The 15,590-nt window shown below is 33.8% G+C and overlaps 1 protein-coding gene across 2 annotated transcripts in view; it reads left to right on the forward strand.

Moving 5' to 3' along the window:
- ADAM9 (ADAM metallopeptidase domain 9) overlaps nucleotides 1-15,590 on the forward strand; it is a 95,634-nt gene that overhangs the window by 23,185 nt on the left and 56,859 nt on the right. For both annotated transcript variants that reach the window (XM_016127383.2, XM_016127382.2), the window contains exons 7-11: nucleotides 1,198-1,263; nucleotides 3,063-3,134; nucleotides 5,172-5,341; nucleotides 7,889-7,970; nucleotides 8,490-8,623. In XM_016127383.2, the coding sequence (XP_015982869.1) occupies nucleotides 1,198-1,263; nucleotides 3,063-3,134; nucleotides 5,172-5,341; nucleotides 7,889-7,970; nucleotides 8,490-8,623 (524 nt within the window). The remainder of the gene's footprint in view (nucleotides 1-1,197; nucleotides 1,264-3,062; nucleotides 3,135-5,171; nucleotides 5,342-7,888; nucleotides 7,971-8,489; nucleotides 8,624-15,590) is intronic.

Raw genomic sequence — 15,590 nt, forward strand, 5'->3', positions numbered from 1 at the left:
TTTTTGTTTGGATACCTTTTACACAATCTGGAATGGTGATTCTTGAGCTGTAGGTTGGAAAAACAGAGAGAGAGAGAGATTGGGCTTTGGGACTTTATTTTAGATGTTTTCCGAGGACACTTGTATCCTTGTTTCGAGTCTTCATTAGGATTCCCTGGCTTCCTCTTTATATGGGTCTCTTAGATTGAAATGTTTTTTGGAATAGATCAGTCTCAGCTGCAGACAATTCATCTGTCCATGTTTGAGATCATGCTGCTGTGTTGGAAGAGGCACGTGCCTCTTCTACTATATTTTCATTAACTCGTACTAGTTTATGGAATTATTTTTACAGCCTCTCTTACCATGCACTCTTGACTATTGGACTGTTTTTTTTTTAAATTTTAATCATTGGAAAACATTAAAATTTTAGCTTATTGTATACTTTATATTAATTTCTATAAAAATCACCAAACTAGTCAATTTTTAAAAGTGGCACAACCTCGTCTTCACTTCTTATCTGGGTTATTAATAGATAGATATTCTTTCTTCCAACTCTCAGCACAGTTTTACATAAGCAAAGCTATACATTCTTTAAAAATTACGTTTTGTTAGTTATAAGTTGGTCGTATGAAAATAAAGTTAAAATAGACATTTATTTTTAGCTAGGTGTCAAAGAAAAGAGTTATATCAACTGTGTGGCTTAATACGGTTAAACTTTTAACTGCCTCTATATTTTATTTACAGATAACGTTTCAACTAGTGAACATTGGTTAATCTTTTGTTATTAGCCCTCAGTTTAGAGATGGTTTATTGGCAATGTCTTCTGCCTAAGGAGTGCAAGGGTCAGGAAATCCTTTATCTGTGCATTTTGATTATTTTAATCTCTACCTTTGTATTTTAATCACTACCATTAAAATGTGTGTGTGTGTGTATGTGTGTGTGTAGTTTCGATATTAGAAAATCAACAATTCTGCTGTGTAAACTTGAATGACTCATATTATCTTTATGTAGAATTTTTCTTAGTACAAATGGCAGATATTACTTTTTAAAAAGTGTTTTTTGCTTATAGATGTATTATGGAAAATAATTTTATGATGCTCTTAGCAGACATGAAATGAGTGACTAGAGATTAGAGATTAGGGTAAGCTCATTACATATGAAAATCGTGTAGCCTTATTATTATATTTTTTGCCTTTATGGTGTTTGTGTTTTTGACAGAGAAGAAGAGCTGTGTTGCCACAGACCCGATATGTGGAGCTGTTCATTGTCGTAGACAAGGAAAGGGTAGGATTGGTGACAGTTTTTCTTCTTTTTCAGGAAAAGCAGATGAGAAGTGAGCATCCCATGAAAGAAACATAAAATATATTTGTACTAATTTTTCTGAAATGTAATTTTAAAACTAAAATGGCTTGTATTCTTTTAAGTATACTTAATATTCATAATGCCACCAGAAGCAGAATGTAGTAAATGAGACTACCTCTGGCTTTATTTTTTATTAGTTTTTTTTTTTTTTCCTTTTCTGTTGGGTGATTTGCTCAAGCTGAATTTCTTAAGTGTAACTACTGCCTCACAGAGTCTTGAGACCCTTTCAAATGATTTTAAAGGACTATGGTGATAAAACCAGTTGATCAGATATTACTTTTGCCTAATAAAATTCCTTTGCTGTCTAGAAATTCAGCTATCTTATACTTCACTTTAAGAGACTGAAAATTGCAGGTCCAGATATGCATTAGAAGGGAATAGAAGAGAATGGTCCATCTTGACATTTACTATTAACTTCACTGTTCAGCCTAATACCAGGGATTTTTCTTATTTGTATTAAGAATTGTGCTTAACTAAGAAAAGAAATGGGTCTATTTCAGCATTTATAGGATTATCAGTTTTAGCTCTAGCCACCATATAATGTAACAGAGATAATTTGAAATATTTTTTCTGAGTTTTACTGCCAGCTTTGTTGTCTTCGTGAAAAAGTTGTTTGTAGAAACTACGCGACTGGCAGTTCTATTTTTGTAAGTGACAGTTTTAAGGATTTTTATGGTTTTAAAACAATTCCTTAGTTTGTGTAGTTTGAAAAAAGCCATATTTATTAAGAGATAGAAACATATTCAGATTTGTTCACTATAGATTCATTACCCTCAAGTGGTAGACGGAAAAAGCACAGGGAATATGAATAAGCATGAACTCTGACCCAGATAGTGGGTAAAAAGTTTCTGTAGAATGTTTGGACAAGTGACAGAGATTTGAAATGTTTTTCTTTTATTACTCTCTACAGATAGATTTGTTATATACTGGTAGAAAATGGTTCAAAATAAAAGTGGTTAAATTTTAATCATATCTTGTCAAATTATGGAAATTTTTTCTTGCTTAGGATGATCATGATAAAAATACCTAACTGATAAAATCTGACATATTCTAATATTAATGCCTTTATTATAAAGCAGAACTAAACAGTCTTTAAAAATTAGTTTTAATTAGTTATAAGTTGGTTGTATGAAAATAAGGTTAAAATAGACATTTAGATTTAGCTAGGTCTCAAGGAAAAGAATCAGTTAATCAACTGTTTGACTTAATATGGTTAAACTTTTAACTATCTCCATGTTTTATTTACATATAATGTTTCAACTAATGAACATTGGTAAATATTTCATTATTGATTTAGTCCTCAGTTTAAAGATGGTTTATCGGCAATGTCTTTAGCCTAAGGGGTGCAAGGGTCAGGAAATCCTATAGATTGTGTTTATCTATGCATTCGATTATTTTAAACTACCTTTGTGAAGTGCTTGAAAATATTTTTACATTAAAATGAATAAAAATATTGAGAAGAAAATCATTTTAAAGTTGTACTAATTTGGAGAAAATGAAGATTTCAGTGCTTTTTCATTTCATACTTGTACCTTTTTTCTTTTATTTCTATTATCACTGACATCTTTGAGATTTATTAAATTAAGATGTTGGTGAATATCTAAATGCCTGAATTTTTGTTCAGAGGAAATATTTGAATTCCTGTCTTCATTGTAATAGGTTCTAGAATTTTTTTCCTTAAAATTACTTTGGTAATAATGATTTTTCCTTTTTGTTTTCAGTATGACATGATGGGAAGAAATGAGACTGTGGTGAGAGAAGAGATGATTCATTTAGCAAACTACTTGGATAGCGTAAGTTCTATTTTCCATTAACTGAGATTATCCTATCCTTTCACAGTCTCAGAAAAGAATTAAAAAATTGTCTTATTTTGAGCTCTGATTATCTTAGGGCCTAATTGATTCCATCTTTCAGCGGACTGTTTTCTATTTTGTTTTATAATGTTTTTTATGTTCGAAAGGAAGGTATAATTGTAGAAAGACTTAAAGAAAAGCAAGAGATTTTGTATTATCATTTACTTTCCCTTCAAGTAGAAAGGCTAAGGCACTTTGTCATTGTAATTTATCTTTGATTTTTACTGAGAGAACCTTATTTTGGATAAGGTTGCTCCTCTAAAACCATAATATAATACCAGTGTGTTTGTGTGTGTGTGTGTGTGTGAGAGAGAGAGAGAGAGAGAGAGAGAGAGAGAGAGAGAGAGACAGAGAGACAGAGAGACAGAGATTCATTCATCTAATGGTATGTATTAAAGAATTAGATACATGTTCTTTTATTTATTTTTAATTTTTAAAATTTTACACGTGGATTGGAGTTTATTAAGTAGGGAGTGGAAAAGGTATAGTACAAATGGTAATATGCAACAAACTCAAACTAAACTGAACCTGAGGTTCCTGAAAAAAAAATCTGTCAGTTAGTTGGTTACTTCCTCTCCCATTGACACAGGGGCTTGTCAGGGGAGATAAGGGAATAATTCTTGTAGAAGGACCGAAGGTTACTCCTGGGGCTGGGAATGATCTCCATGGAGCTTTCAAGGCTAGGCCTCTGGTTTCAAGGCCAGGCTATGGGTTCAGGGTTGAGAGCAGATGCAGCCAGACCCAATAAGGCAGTTGCATCTGTGAAGTTCTAGGTGGTGACCTGGGTGCGCATCATGAGTAGGGAACGCTTACTCTGATGCCAGTGGAAGCAGTAGAGGCCATAGGTAAGGGTGGGTGCCACGCATTGGGTTCCTGCTAGTCTTGCGAAGGAACTTTTCTTTGAATCTTTCTGGGGTGTTGTAGACACCCATACTTTACCTTTTCAGGGCCTCTTGGTCCAGCCCACACCATCACACCTGGGCATCAGGGCGTTCTGCTCCATTTCCCCTCTGTCTCATCATTGCTCTGGCCTAACTCGAGGCATCCTGCCTGCCACATTCAGTTCAAGGTGGCCTCTTCCTGGGCTGGACCCCTGCTAACTAGGGAAGTCCATTGGGTGCTTACCCCTGGCAGCAGTTGCTGAGCGTTCTTCTCACATCCTCCCCAAGCCTCGTTCTGTGAAGAGACTTAGGGCAAAAGGAGACCAATCAAAGACACTTAGCACCTGCCTGCTGCTCCATCCCAGCCCTAGTTACATGTTCTTATAAGACAATTTCATTTATAAGGCATTTCCCTGATAAGAATGCCAAGCATAATAATAATGATAATGATGATGATAATAGCATTCTATTGAGTATTCATAATGTGCTAGAAACTGAGCCAAGTGCTTTACATTTATTAACTCATTTATTCCTCACAGTATCTCTAAGAAATAGATATGAGTTCTATAATCCCTTTTCTGAAACCTTTGGGGTATGTGTAGTCAGAATTTTTAGATAACAGTTTAGAAAGGTAGTATAGTTCACTATGTATTACCTGATGCCTCCAACAGGATCTTGAGGTAGGACATTGTAATCAAATTCATTGGTATTACTCATTGGTAGTGAAATGTATATTTACATTAATTGAGATAAATGTGGATTATAAGTAGGCTTGCATTAATTTAGAGCAAGTTTTGGAACCAATTTACCAAGAACCTTAAATTTCCAGAGTTGGTCAGATTTTAGAATGGAAGATAAAAAGGATTCATTTTATTTTATTTTACGGATGAAGAAACTGAGACCCTTGAGAAGTTAGAGTCTCAATATATTGAGGGAGATATTGTTTTGGAGCAGAGTCTCAATATATTGAGGGAGATATTGTTTTGGAGCAGAGGAGTCCTATTTTTAATTTAAAGTGGTTGCGTTACTTTATCATAAATTAAAAGGTATATTCTTTAATATATTTTATATACTTTAATTTCTGTTTTCTTCCCAGATGTATATTATGTTAAACATTCGAATTGTGCTAGTTGGATTGGAGATTTGGACAGATAGGAACAAAATCAACATAATTGGAGGTGCTGGCGATGTGCTGGGGAACTTTGTACAATGGCGGGAAAAATTTCTTATAACACGTCGGAGACATGACAGTGCACAGCTGGTTCTGTAAGTGATTTAAAAAATACTATTAATAAAATGGTCAGAATAATAATTTTTGCTTATTATTATTTCTTTTATTAGAATTCTCTTAAGTTTTCTAAGTGTTTATTTAAATAATGAAAACTTAGTTTCATACTATAGGAGAAGTGAGAGTACGATAAAGTATGAGATCTCTTTTCTGTGTTGGAATCCCTGTCACCTTCGTCCTATGTCTTTCTTTCTCTTTCTTGGGTTTACTCCCTCATTTCGGTATGGCATGTTTTCTAGTTTCATTTGTGAAAGGATGTATTGAAATAAACAATTATGACCTCTTGCATGTTGGAAAATGAATTTAACACTCTTAGAACAGAATTTGAAAATTATGCCAGTTCGACTTCTGATTATCCTAAGGCCTTTCAGAGGTGTGCTTTCTAGTTTGTTTTGTAATTTTGGATTATTTGACTGTGTATAAAACTCAAGGCATGAAATCTTTTTCCTTCAGAATTTTGAAAGCATGGCTCCATTATCTTTTAACTTTTAGTGTTACTATTGAGAAGCCCTATTCTGATACTTGATCCTGTATATGTGGCCTTTTATTTCTGTCTCTGGAAACTTGTGGGATCTTATCTTGGTTCCTAGGCTTCAGAATTTTCCTGATGATAGGTTTAGGTATAGGCCTTGAATCACTCAGGTGCTGTGTACTTAGCAGACAATTTCAGTGTTGATGCCGATGTGCTGTAGTTTTAGGAATTTTTCTCAAATTATTTTGTAGATGATTTCATCTTCTTTATTTCTTTTGGGATTCCCTTTACTTGTCTATTGAGTATCTTGTGCTTGTCTTCTAATTTTATTGTTTTTTGTCTCCTTTTTGTCTTTTTGTTCTACTTTCTGGGATATTTCCTTAAATTTATCTACTGAGTTTTTAATTTCTGACTATCTTATTTTTAATATTTAATAGATCTTTCTCCCCTTGAATATTTGTTATGTAACCAAGTTCTTTCATGAATATAATAGTTTTTCTACTCTTTGAAATATTACTGATACATATTTTAAAAATTCTTTTACATAGTAATTTCATGGTACCGTAATAAAACTTATATAAATCACTTATACAAATGCATTCCATAAACTTACAGTAAAGCCCTCACTTAAAAATATTTAAAACATTTCATCCTTCTTAAAAGTTTGCTAATTTGATAGGCTGGCTTTTTATAAAAATAAGAAAAATATTCTACTTTACATAATACTTTTGCCTCCCTCAATGTTTTTGGTACCTAAAACTCAAAATTTTTCAGAGATGAAATTTTTCTTAATTTTCTTTTTCTTTTCTTTCTCTTTTTTTTGTGAGTTAATTAAAGCAAGACACTGAAAATGCCAAAATGGGTTTTTATGGCCCTGTAATCACAAAGGCTTGATCCTGAACTTTTTATTAATTTTTATTAAATATTGCACCTGCAAGTATCCTTATACCAATGAGCATGCTCTCTATCTAGTTCCCAAACGACCAAAAGTAACAGGCATCAAACATATTGCCCATGGCTTGCCAACCACACCTATCAACCTGTCGTTTTCTCTTTTTTTTGGTCTCCATCTGTTGTGTTAGAGGTATTACCTAAATGTCTGATGATCTCTGGTTTTTGTTTAGTTAAGAATAGGACATTGAGAAGCCTTTTGGAAGCATTTAGTACGTGAATGGGGCTTTGGAACTATGGAGTTCACTATAGGGTGATCTGACTAAAGGGTTTCCTTGGCAATCCCATGTGTCAGTATCTAGAGTCTTCTTCTCCTGACTTGTCAGATGCCCCAGAGAAGGATTTGTTCATTCATTTAAAAGCTATTTATTAAGTGTGTACCTTAGCACTGGGATACAGCAGTGAACATAACACAAAAATTCTCTCTGTCATGGAATCCATATTTTGGTGGAGGAGATTGACCATAAATAAGATAAGTAAGTATGTAAAATATGTTAAATAATGGTAAGTGGTAAAAATATTAGAAGAGTAAAGTAGAAATTTTAGGTACTATGGCAAAGGAAGGTCTCAATGAGAAGATAATTTTTGAATAAAAACATGAAGGAGGTGGAGGGAATGAGTTAGGGATATATCTTGGGGAAGAGAGTTCTAGGCAGAGGGAATAGGTCCTGAGATACAGTATGTCCAGGTTGATTGAGGAAGCAAATGGAGGCCATTGTGAGTCTTGTGTTTCCTGAGCTCCTTGCTCTGTAGCTTTCTGTGTGTATGTGGTCATTGAGTTTGTTACCTGTCTTGCCTTATTAGAACTTTTGAATAGATAAATGTAATGCATTTTAGGAAGGTTTTGCATGAAGAAGGTAGAAAAAATTTGGTTTGGTATCTAAAATATGCCTTCATTTGTCTAAAAAATGAATTTGTAATATTAATCTCAGTCTCAATAAAAAATAGAGAAGGCTTAATTATGTTCTGACTTTAAAATGTTATTTAACTTTGCTGTTTTTCTCCCAGTTTTTATAGGTTCTACTAATCTATTTTAAGATTACTTAAAGAAATAGGAGCAATGTGTTCCTTTTTATAACTTTTACCTTTTCTTTTCACTTAGGAAGAAAGGTTTTGGTGGGACTGCAGGAATGGCATTTGTGGGAACAGTGTGTTCAAGGAGTCATGCAGGAGGGATTAATGTGGTACATTTTTATTCTTGATATTTAGCTTTGGACATCCTGATTAGGGCAGTGTCAAGCATTTATTGACTCTATGCTTCCTCCCCTAGCCCTTAAAATAATATTTTGGGTATTAATGAGGGACATGGTAGAAGTGGCAGATGTGTTCTTTCCCTAGAGACTGGATTAAGTTTTCTCTTATGTATTATGTATTTATTAGCTCCTCACTTTTTACGAATAAGAAAATAGAGACTCCATTTAAGACCATTAAATTAGAGCTATGAATTTGTTTTCTTATAAACCATTCTGAATAATCTGTCAGTGAGAAAGTATTTGATCTGTTGCTTAAAGGATCTACTTTCATCATCAGTATGTTGAATCATACCAGTTACTTATTAGACCAAGATGTGTAAAAACTGATGTTGAATGTTTGATTTATCGTATATTGCAGTGATAAGTATCCTTTTTGAAAAAATAATCTCAGAAACAAAACATATCCTTTTTGTTCAGAAACCTAATTAATACCTTCTTGTGTTTGAACAGTTTGGGCAAATCACGGTGGAGACATTTGCATCCATTGTTGCTCATGAGTTGGGTCATAACCTTGGAATGAACCATGATGATGGGAGAGATTGTATTTGTGGAGCAAAAAGCTGCATCATGAATTCAGGAGCATCGTGAGTAATTTCTTCTTACTACCTTAATATGATATTATAGATCAGTATTTCTTAAACTCTGAAATATGCTCATGTCTATGTTGAAAAAACAAGAAAAATTATTTCTGGCTCCCCTGAAATTAATTACATGATACACCAATGAGAAATCTATTTTTTAATTAAATAAATAATTCCACAAAGCTTTAAGAAAGAAACACTTATGTAGGTACAAGCGTACCTACTTCTGTAAACCAGTTGATGGACCAAAAAATATAAGAACATGGAAAAATTTATATCTGAATTAGAAATTAGAGAAGGGTTTCTGATAGATTCATTACAGGTTGGATTATAAATTGAAGGACTAAATGAAGCATTTACTCATAAACCCCTTGAGAAAGTGCCTCATTGTCTCTGTAAGTAGAAGAAATCCTGACGTAATCCTACTAACACCCCCGATTTTATAGATAAAAGTGGAAGACAAGACAAAGAAGAGGAGAAAGCAGAGTTAACATTTATTGAACTCTTTTAATATATCAAGCACTTCTAAGCACTTAAAAGGTATTAATCCCTTACTGCTCAAAAATCTAATGAGATGTAGGTACATTATTATCTCCATGGATAAGGAAACTGAGGTCACACATCTAAGGTGGATAAGGAAACTGAGGTCACACATCTAAAGAAGTGATGAAGCTGAGTTTTAAAGTCATGGAAGTCTGGATCCAGAGCTTATGATCTTAGAACCTCATCCTTTGCCAGTGTTCAAAAATAATTACAATAGAGGGTTTAAGGGTGAATATGCACCATTGAGTTGTTGGGCTTCTTTCTGATGCAGATTTATGATAAGGCAACAAGGTTTCATCCTAATTTAATAGGCAGCTGTGCTAAACAGAGCTGGACATAGCCACAATGCATGTGTGGGATAGAAGCTGAGCCAGAGAAAAAATTACATATAAAAGATGTTCATCTTTAACAAACACATGAAAATTTCATGTGGGAAATATCCATGGCCCCAAGGGTTGACTCCCTTCCCTATTTCCCTCAAGTTCTCGAAAGAAGAATAATAACCTCTGTTAGCTAGCACTTTAGTTTTAAGTCTGAGAGTATAATTTTAATCATATCTTAAGCAGGATTTACTACAGAATTTATCTGTTTTTGAGCAAATACTAGGCTGAAAAACAGAGATGGAAGAATTAGAATAATGTTTATGAAAAAACTATACTTAATAAATATGTAATTATAGTCACGAGAAAAATCATGTTTGTAAAAGATTTCCTTAGGAGAGGGAAGTAATTCAGTGTGTGCTTTGACTGGCAGCAAAGCTGAGGAAGACAAATTCAGGGAACAAGAAATGAATAATCAACAGTGAGATAAAGCAAGAGTTAAGATGAAAAAAGGAGTATTCGGAGGAAGGAGTGTAATGAAACAGTGCTATGGTGGAATTTAAAATGGTACGAGAAGCAATGAAGAGTGGACCCATACTTCATTCACTCACCAAATATTTATTGAGCACTATGTGCCAGACTATTTTAGGCACTTGGAATATCTCAGTGAATAAGGTAAAGACTTGCCTTTCATGGAGTTTACATTTTAATGGGGGAGTACAAACTATTAACATAATAAATACATCACTAATATAGAATATTAGAAGATGATAAGTGCTACGGAGAATAAATTGGTCAAGTTGGAAGATCAGCAGGGCCAGGGGTGGTGTGGTGTAGAAGTTAGTTTGCAATTTTAAATTCATATTGTCAGGCTATGCTTCTTAGAGATGACATTAGACCAAGTACTTGAAGGAGGTGAGTAGAAAGTTGGCTGTGTGAATATCTGAGAGAAGAGCAAGTACAAAGGAACAAAGAAAGTGTGGTCAGGATAGATTTTTTTTCTAAGAATAAATTATAGGAGGTTTGTATGTGAATAGGACTAATTTAGTAGAGAGGGGAAAATTGATAATCTAGGACAGAGAGAACATTGCTGGAGTAGTTCTTGAGTGGGTGAAAGCGTATGGGATCTAGGGCAAAAATGGAGGGCTTGGCTTTAATGGAGCACTCACTAGTGTAGGGTATCTGGTAAGAGTAAATTGATGTACTTGCTGGTAGATGGATAGATGTGGTAGGAGTCTGTGGTTCGTTTTTTTCAATGAAGCAAGTAGATTTATTAGTTGAAAGATGGGATGAGGAAGAGCAGTTAGAGTTTCAAGAAATGGAAAGTATGAAATAGTTATGTCATAGAGAGGGAGAGTAAATGGATTACAGTGTGTTTGCTAGACAGCTTTATAGGGCTACTTGAGATTTACTGTCATGAATTTTAAATGAGATTAATTAGTGTGGTTGTGTATTTTTGTCTAGCCACATTCAACTGTGTAGATACATAAGAGAAATGGATTTAATAAGTTGTGGTTAGGCCAAGTACAGTGAAGCAAGGGAGGGGCAAGGAAGTCAAACTTGTATGCAAAGGAGTAATTATAATGATAGACCATGATATTTAATTTGCATAAGCCTTAGGAAAAAGAAGACATTAAGGGGATAAGAGAAGTGAAAAGGGGCGACATCAGTGGATTGGATGTCTTGGTGGGATTAAAGGTGTATTGGAATATAAAGGTTTATTAGAGGAATAGTGGAATGCATAAAGTTGAGATTATAAGTTATAATTATTGGTGATGATAAGGTGTCCATGAAACCATGGCATTGAGTGGTTGACGTCGTGGAAGATAAGATCATTGGAAGAGAGGAGCTGAGCCACCGAGAGCCCAAGGGATTAATAGAATTACCCACCTGTATATTGAAATCAGCAAATATTAAAACAAGAATGGTGTTAGAGTGATAATGTTAGTGAGCAGAACCTGAGAAGGAGCAAACTGGGGGTTGGTAGATGTTAGTAACAGTTGAGGATAGTGGGTAATTTAATTTTACAATATTCATAGCCGAAAGATTTTAGGAAGAAGGGAGAAAGAACGGCTTAGAAGCAGCAATCTGGAGGAAGAGCACTGATTCCATCTCTAGTTATATGAAGGTTGTGAGAAAAAAGTTACCACTACTTGAGATGGTTCTAGTAGAAGCTGTGAAATCAGGGCATAGCTGCGTTTTAAGCAGAGCTTAAAAGTGAAGGATACTTTTAGAGAAGAGGTCGAGGATATGGAAGTTTTTGTTAATGATAGACTGTGAATTCCAGATTTGTATCATAAGAGAACAGGACATGTAGGAAGCCTCATGGGTATTAGAGTGCTGGAGACAAGGGCCTATGTAGTAGCTTCTTATGGTGATTGATGTAAATAGGAAAACCGACATAATGAGATTTGTCCTGGTAGACTAAAGGCAGATAGTGGTGCTGAGCCTCCGGGTGTGATAGTTGGAGAGGGGTAAAGTGTTTGGGGTTCCCTTGTGACCTCTTGTCAGTGGTCTAAGTTGATCTCAGTCTGATATAGGAACTTGTTTTGGCCTTGATTGGGTGATTCCTTCTTGATGCTTGTTCAAAAATGATCTGCAAGTGAATCTTGATAAGCTTTCTCAGATTGCAAGAGGAAAAGACATGGAGATTAAAAGTTAGAAAGATGTAATAGATGTTGAGAACATACTGTAATGATGGAACGTACTGGAGGAGCAACTAGGACAAATTGTACTTGAAGAAAAATGTATAGTATTAAATATATATAAAATGGAGTGGGGGAGGTATAAAAACACTGAAAATTGGAGAAATACATATCTAATTCTATTTTGTACTGTCATAATAATAACCTCTGAGTAGATTTGAAAACAGGATGAAGATTTCTAATTCATAGGACAAAAAATTTTAGAAAAAGTATTTTACATAGGAAAAAAAGGCCAAAAAAAGAGGTCATTAAAGTATTAAAGATGTAAACTTTAGATACTAGTATTAAAAATATAAAGTTTAGATATAATAATTTAAGGCCAAATGTAACAGTTTGACAATATGTGAAATATCTCTCAGACTAGGTCACAAACCACTATAATTATACATTATATCCAGGAAACATACCTGCAGCAAAGAGACTCAAAATAAAGCAAGAATGATCAGTTTTTATTTATGAGATATAAAATCATTAATGAAAATTTTTCATTATTATTTGTTTTATGTTATTAAAATACATAATGTAAAAAGTACCTTAAGGGAAAATGGTCAAATATATTAGAGGAAAATTAAAAATCTTTCTTAATCATTAACAAATTATACAGATAAAAAATATAATAAAATGTAAATAAAAGTCCAGAGAAAACTTTTTGAGTAAGTAAAAGAGAGTTTAGTCAGATAATGATTTGAAACTAGGAAACATAGCTCTTGGTGTGAGCCTAGGATATATCCCAAAGTGAAAGAGACAGGCAAGGTTTATAAAGGCAGAAGTTGTAAGGAGCTGATGATAAAAGGAGATGAGTTGCTGAAGGAAACAGACCATAAACTTAAATCATTCATTTTCTGATTGGTTTGGGGGCAACTGTACTGCCAATGGTTGGCTGACTCAGTGCCAAGCAAGTGGGGCTGTGATGTGAGAACAGTGAGTAATACATGACTAAGCATTTATCAACATCCTAGTTTCAGCCCAGGCCTGTAGAACAAAAAGGCTGTTTTCTGATCACACAGTTATGGTACAGGAAGTGTTTAACAATGATTCAAAGAGTATGATTTATCAAACGGTACAATCAGCACAGCTGGAGGCTGCTTGCTTTTCAGGAGGTTTTGGAGCCCAAAAGTACAAAGTTATGCTTTGTAAGAATCTTCAGAACTCAAGCTGCAGTATTAACTTAAATGCATAATCAGCATATTGATAGACTCATAGTAGAAAACTAAGAAATAGTGAAAGTGACTTTTTTAAAGACAGGATTATTCAATAAATTGGGTTGGTATAATTTGTTGAGAATTTGGAAAAAGTATAGATCCTTACCATATATCATTAAAATAAATTTCAGATACATAAGGAAACAGAGAAAAACATTTAATAAGATGTAATCTTGGATAGAGGAAGAGTTTTCTAAGTATATACCTTCCCCACTCACTCCTCCCCTCAAAAAAGAACTGTACAGGAAAAAACAACTGTAGATTTGAAGAGTTATACATGTCAAACAGTTCAAACAGTGAAAGGGCAAAAAGCAAAGAATACTATTTGAAATATCTATGACAAAGGTTTTCTTTTTTGTATTAATAAAATTATGAATTTATAGATGAGCAAAGGAGATGACCAAGCAGTTCATAATGGGAAAATAAATATAAAAGGCCAATAAATTGGTGAAATTTTTTTCTGCTTCATTAAACAAGGAAATACAAATCAAAACAATGAAATAATATGTTTTTACTTATAAAACCAGGAAAGATATAATTAGAATACTTACTTTTGAAGGGTTGTAGGTCACCAGGCCACCCTTATACTCCTGGTATAAAGAGAATTGGTACATATTCTCTTTATACTCCTGGTATAAAGAGAATTGGTACATATTTTCTGTGGAGCAGATTGCCTATTTGTGCTCAGAAGTTTACAAAACACACTTTTGACCCAGTGATTTTATTTCTAGGAATTTGTTTTAGGGGAATAAAAAGAGGGTGGGCAAAGTAGGAGGAAAAGCATCCTCTCCTGTCTAACTGCAGCCCCTCCTCTCCCTAGGCTGCATTTTCATGGGTCCTAGGTACTATTTTGCTTTTGTAGGCCCCTTTTACCATTAAAATAATTAAAAATTATAGTTTATAACTGTATTAGTATAAAGATGCCTAGGACCCAGACTGGATTCATTATTAAATATTCACTATGATGATTTCTTTTTTTTTTTCCTTCTGATTTTAAAAGAAATTAAGCTTACAGCAGTATCATGGGTTCTAGGCATTGTGCTTATGGTGCCTAATGCATAAGTTAGTCCTGACCCCTGAGGGCACCTCCTTAGATGTTCTAGGGCTTTGCAGAAGATGGTTTGTAAATTACTGGTGGTTAATAATATATTGATTTAAATATATATTTATCCATGTGAAAAATGGAATATATGAACTATCATGGTGTGAATTATTTCTATCTTAAAATTAGGAACATGTGAAAAAAATTGGAAGGATGTTTGCCAAAATGTTTAACTGGCATTGTTTTATGGTGGTAATCTTTCAAGTCATTTTGTTTTTTTCTTCTGGCTTTTATGCATTATTTTGAATCATTTTGCTCTGAGAAGATATTTATTGTTAATTAGGAAATAAAACAAAATGATTTAATAGAAGTATTCTAGAAAAAGTGCAGTTGCCACTCCAATAAATATTAATATTTAATATCATTGAACATTTAAATGATTGCTATTACCAGTGTTCCATGGACTATACTTGAGATTTGACAATGTATGCCAGAAATATTATATGTTGTTAGTTTTTGTGGAGCTCTTTATTTATTAAAAAAATTTTTTTTCAGTGGATTTCACATAGACCTGAGTGGATTGCCTTGACATTCTTTTCCCATTACTACTGGTACTATAATAGATTCACACTTTTATTTAGCAATCTAAGAAGTTTAGAATATATGTGTCAGTCGTTGCCCTTGCCTTTGGGGAGGTTGTGTGATTGTGTAGCAAGTCAGTATGTTAGTACATACATATATTGACCTTGTAATAGTAATTGCATATGTTAGTGTAGTAAGTTAAAATTAACCAGGGCAAAAAAAGAATGTTCTGTTTGTAATTTACTGTCTTCTGGGGCAGAGATATAGCTTGTAGATAAGTGTTAAGTATTGGTTAAGTGTAAGTATTACATTGCTTGGAGATATTCACTGTTTGAGCTTCTGTCTTTGTTACTACTCTTTTGTATATGAAGCAGAAATATGTTGGGCTTACAAGGTTGAAATGAGGCATGGCTCAATTATGATCTTGAGTCAAAAGGTATAGTTAAAGAAACAGTTGCGACTGGGTGAGATTGTGCAAAAGATTAAATCTCAGGACTTCATTGCTTACAGGGGTTAGTGCAGAAGCATTTTAGGAATGATAGGTTAAAATTAGGTCTGTAGCAAACACAGAGACCC

This window comes from Rousettus aegyptiacus, unplaced genomic scaffold, assembly GCF_014176215.1.
Source record: "Rousettus aegyptiacus isolate mRouAeg1 unplaced genomic scaffold, mRouAeg1.p scaffold_m13_p_11, whole genome shotgun sequence".
NCBI lineage: Eukaryota > Metazoa > Chordata > Mammalia > Chiroptera > Pteropodidae > Rousettus > Rousettus aegyptiacus.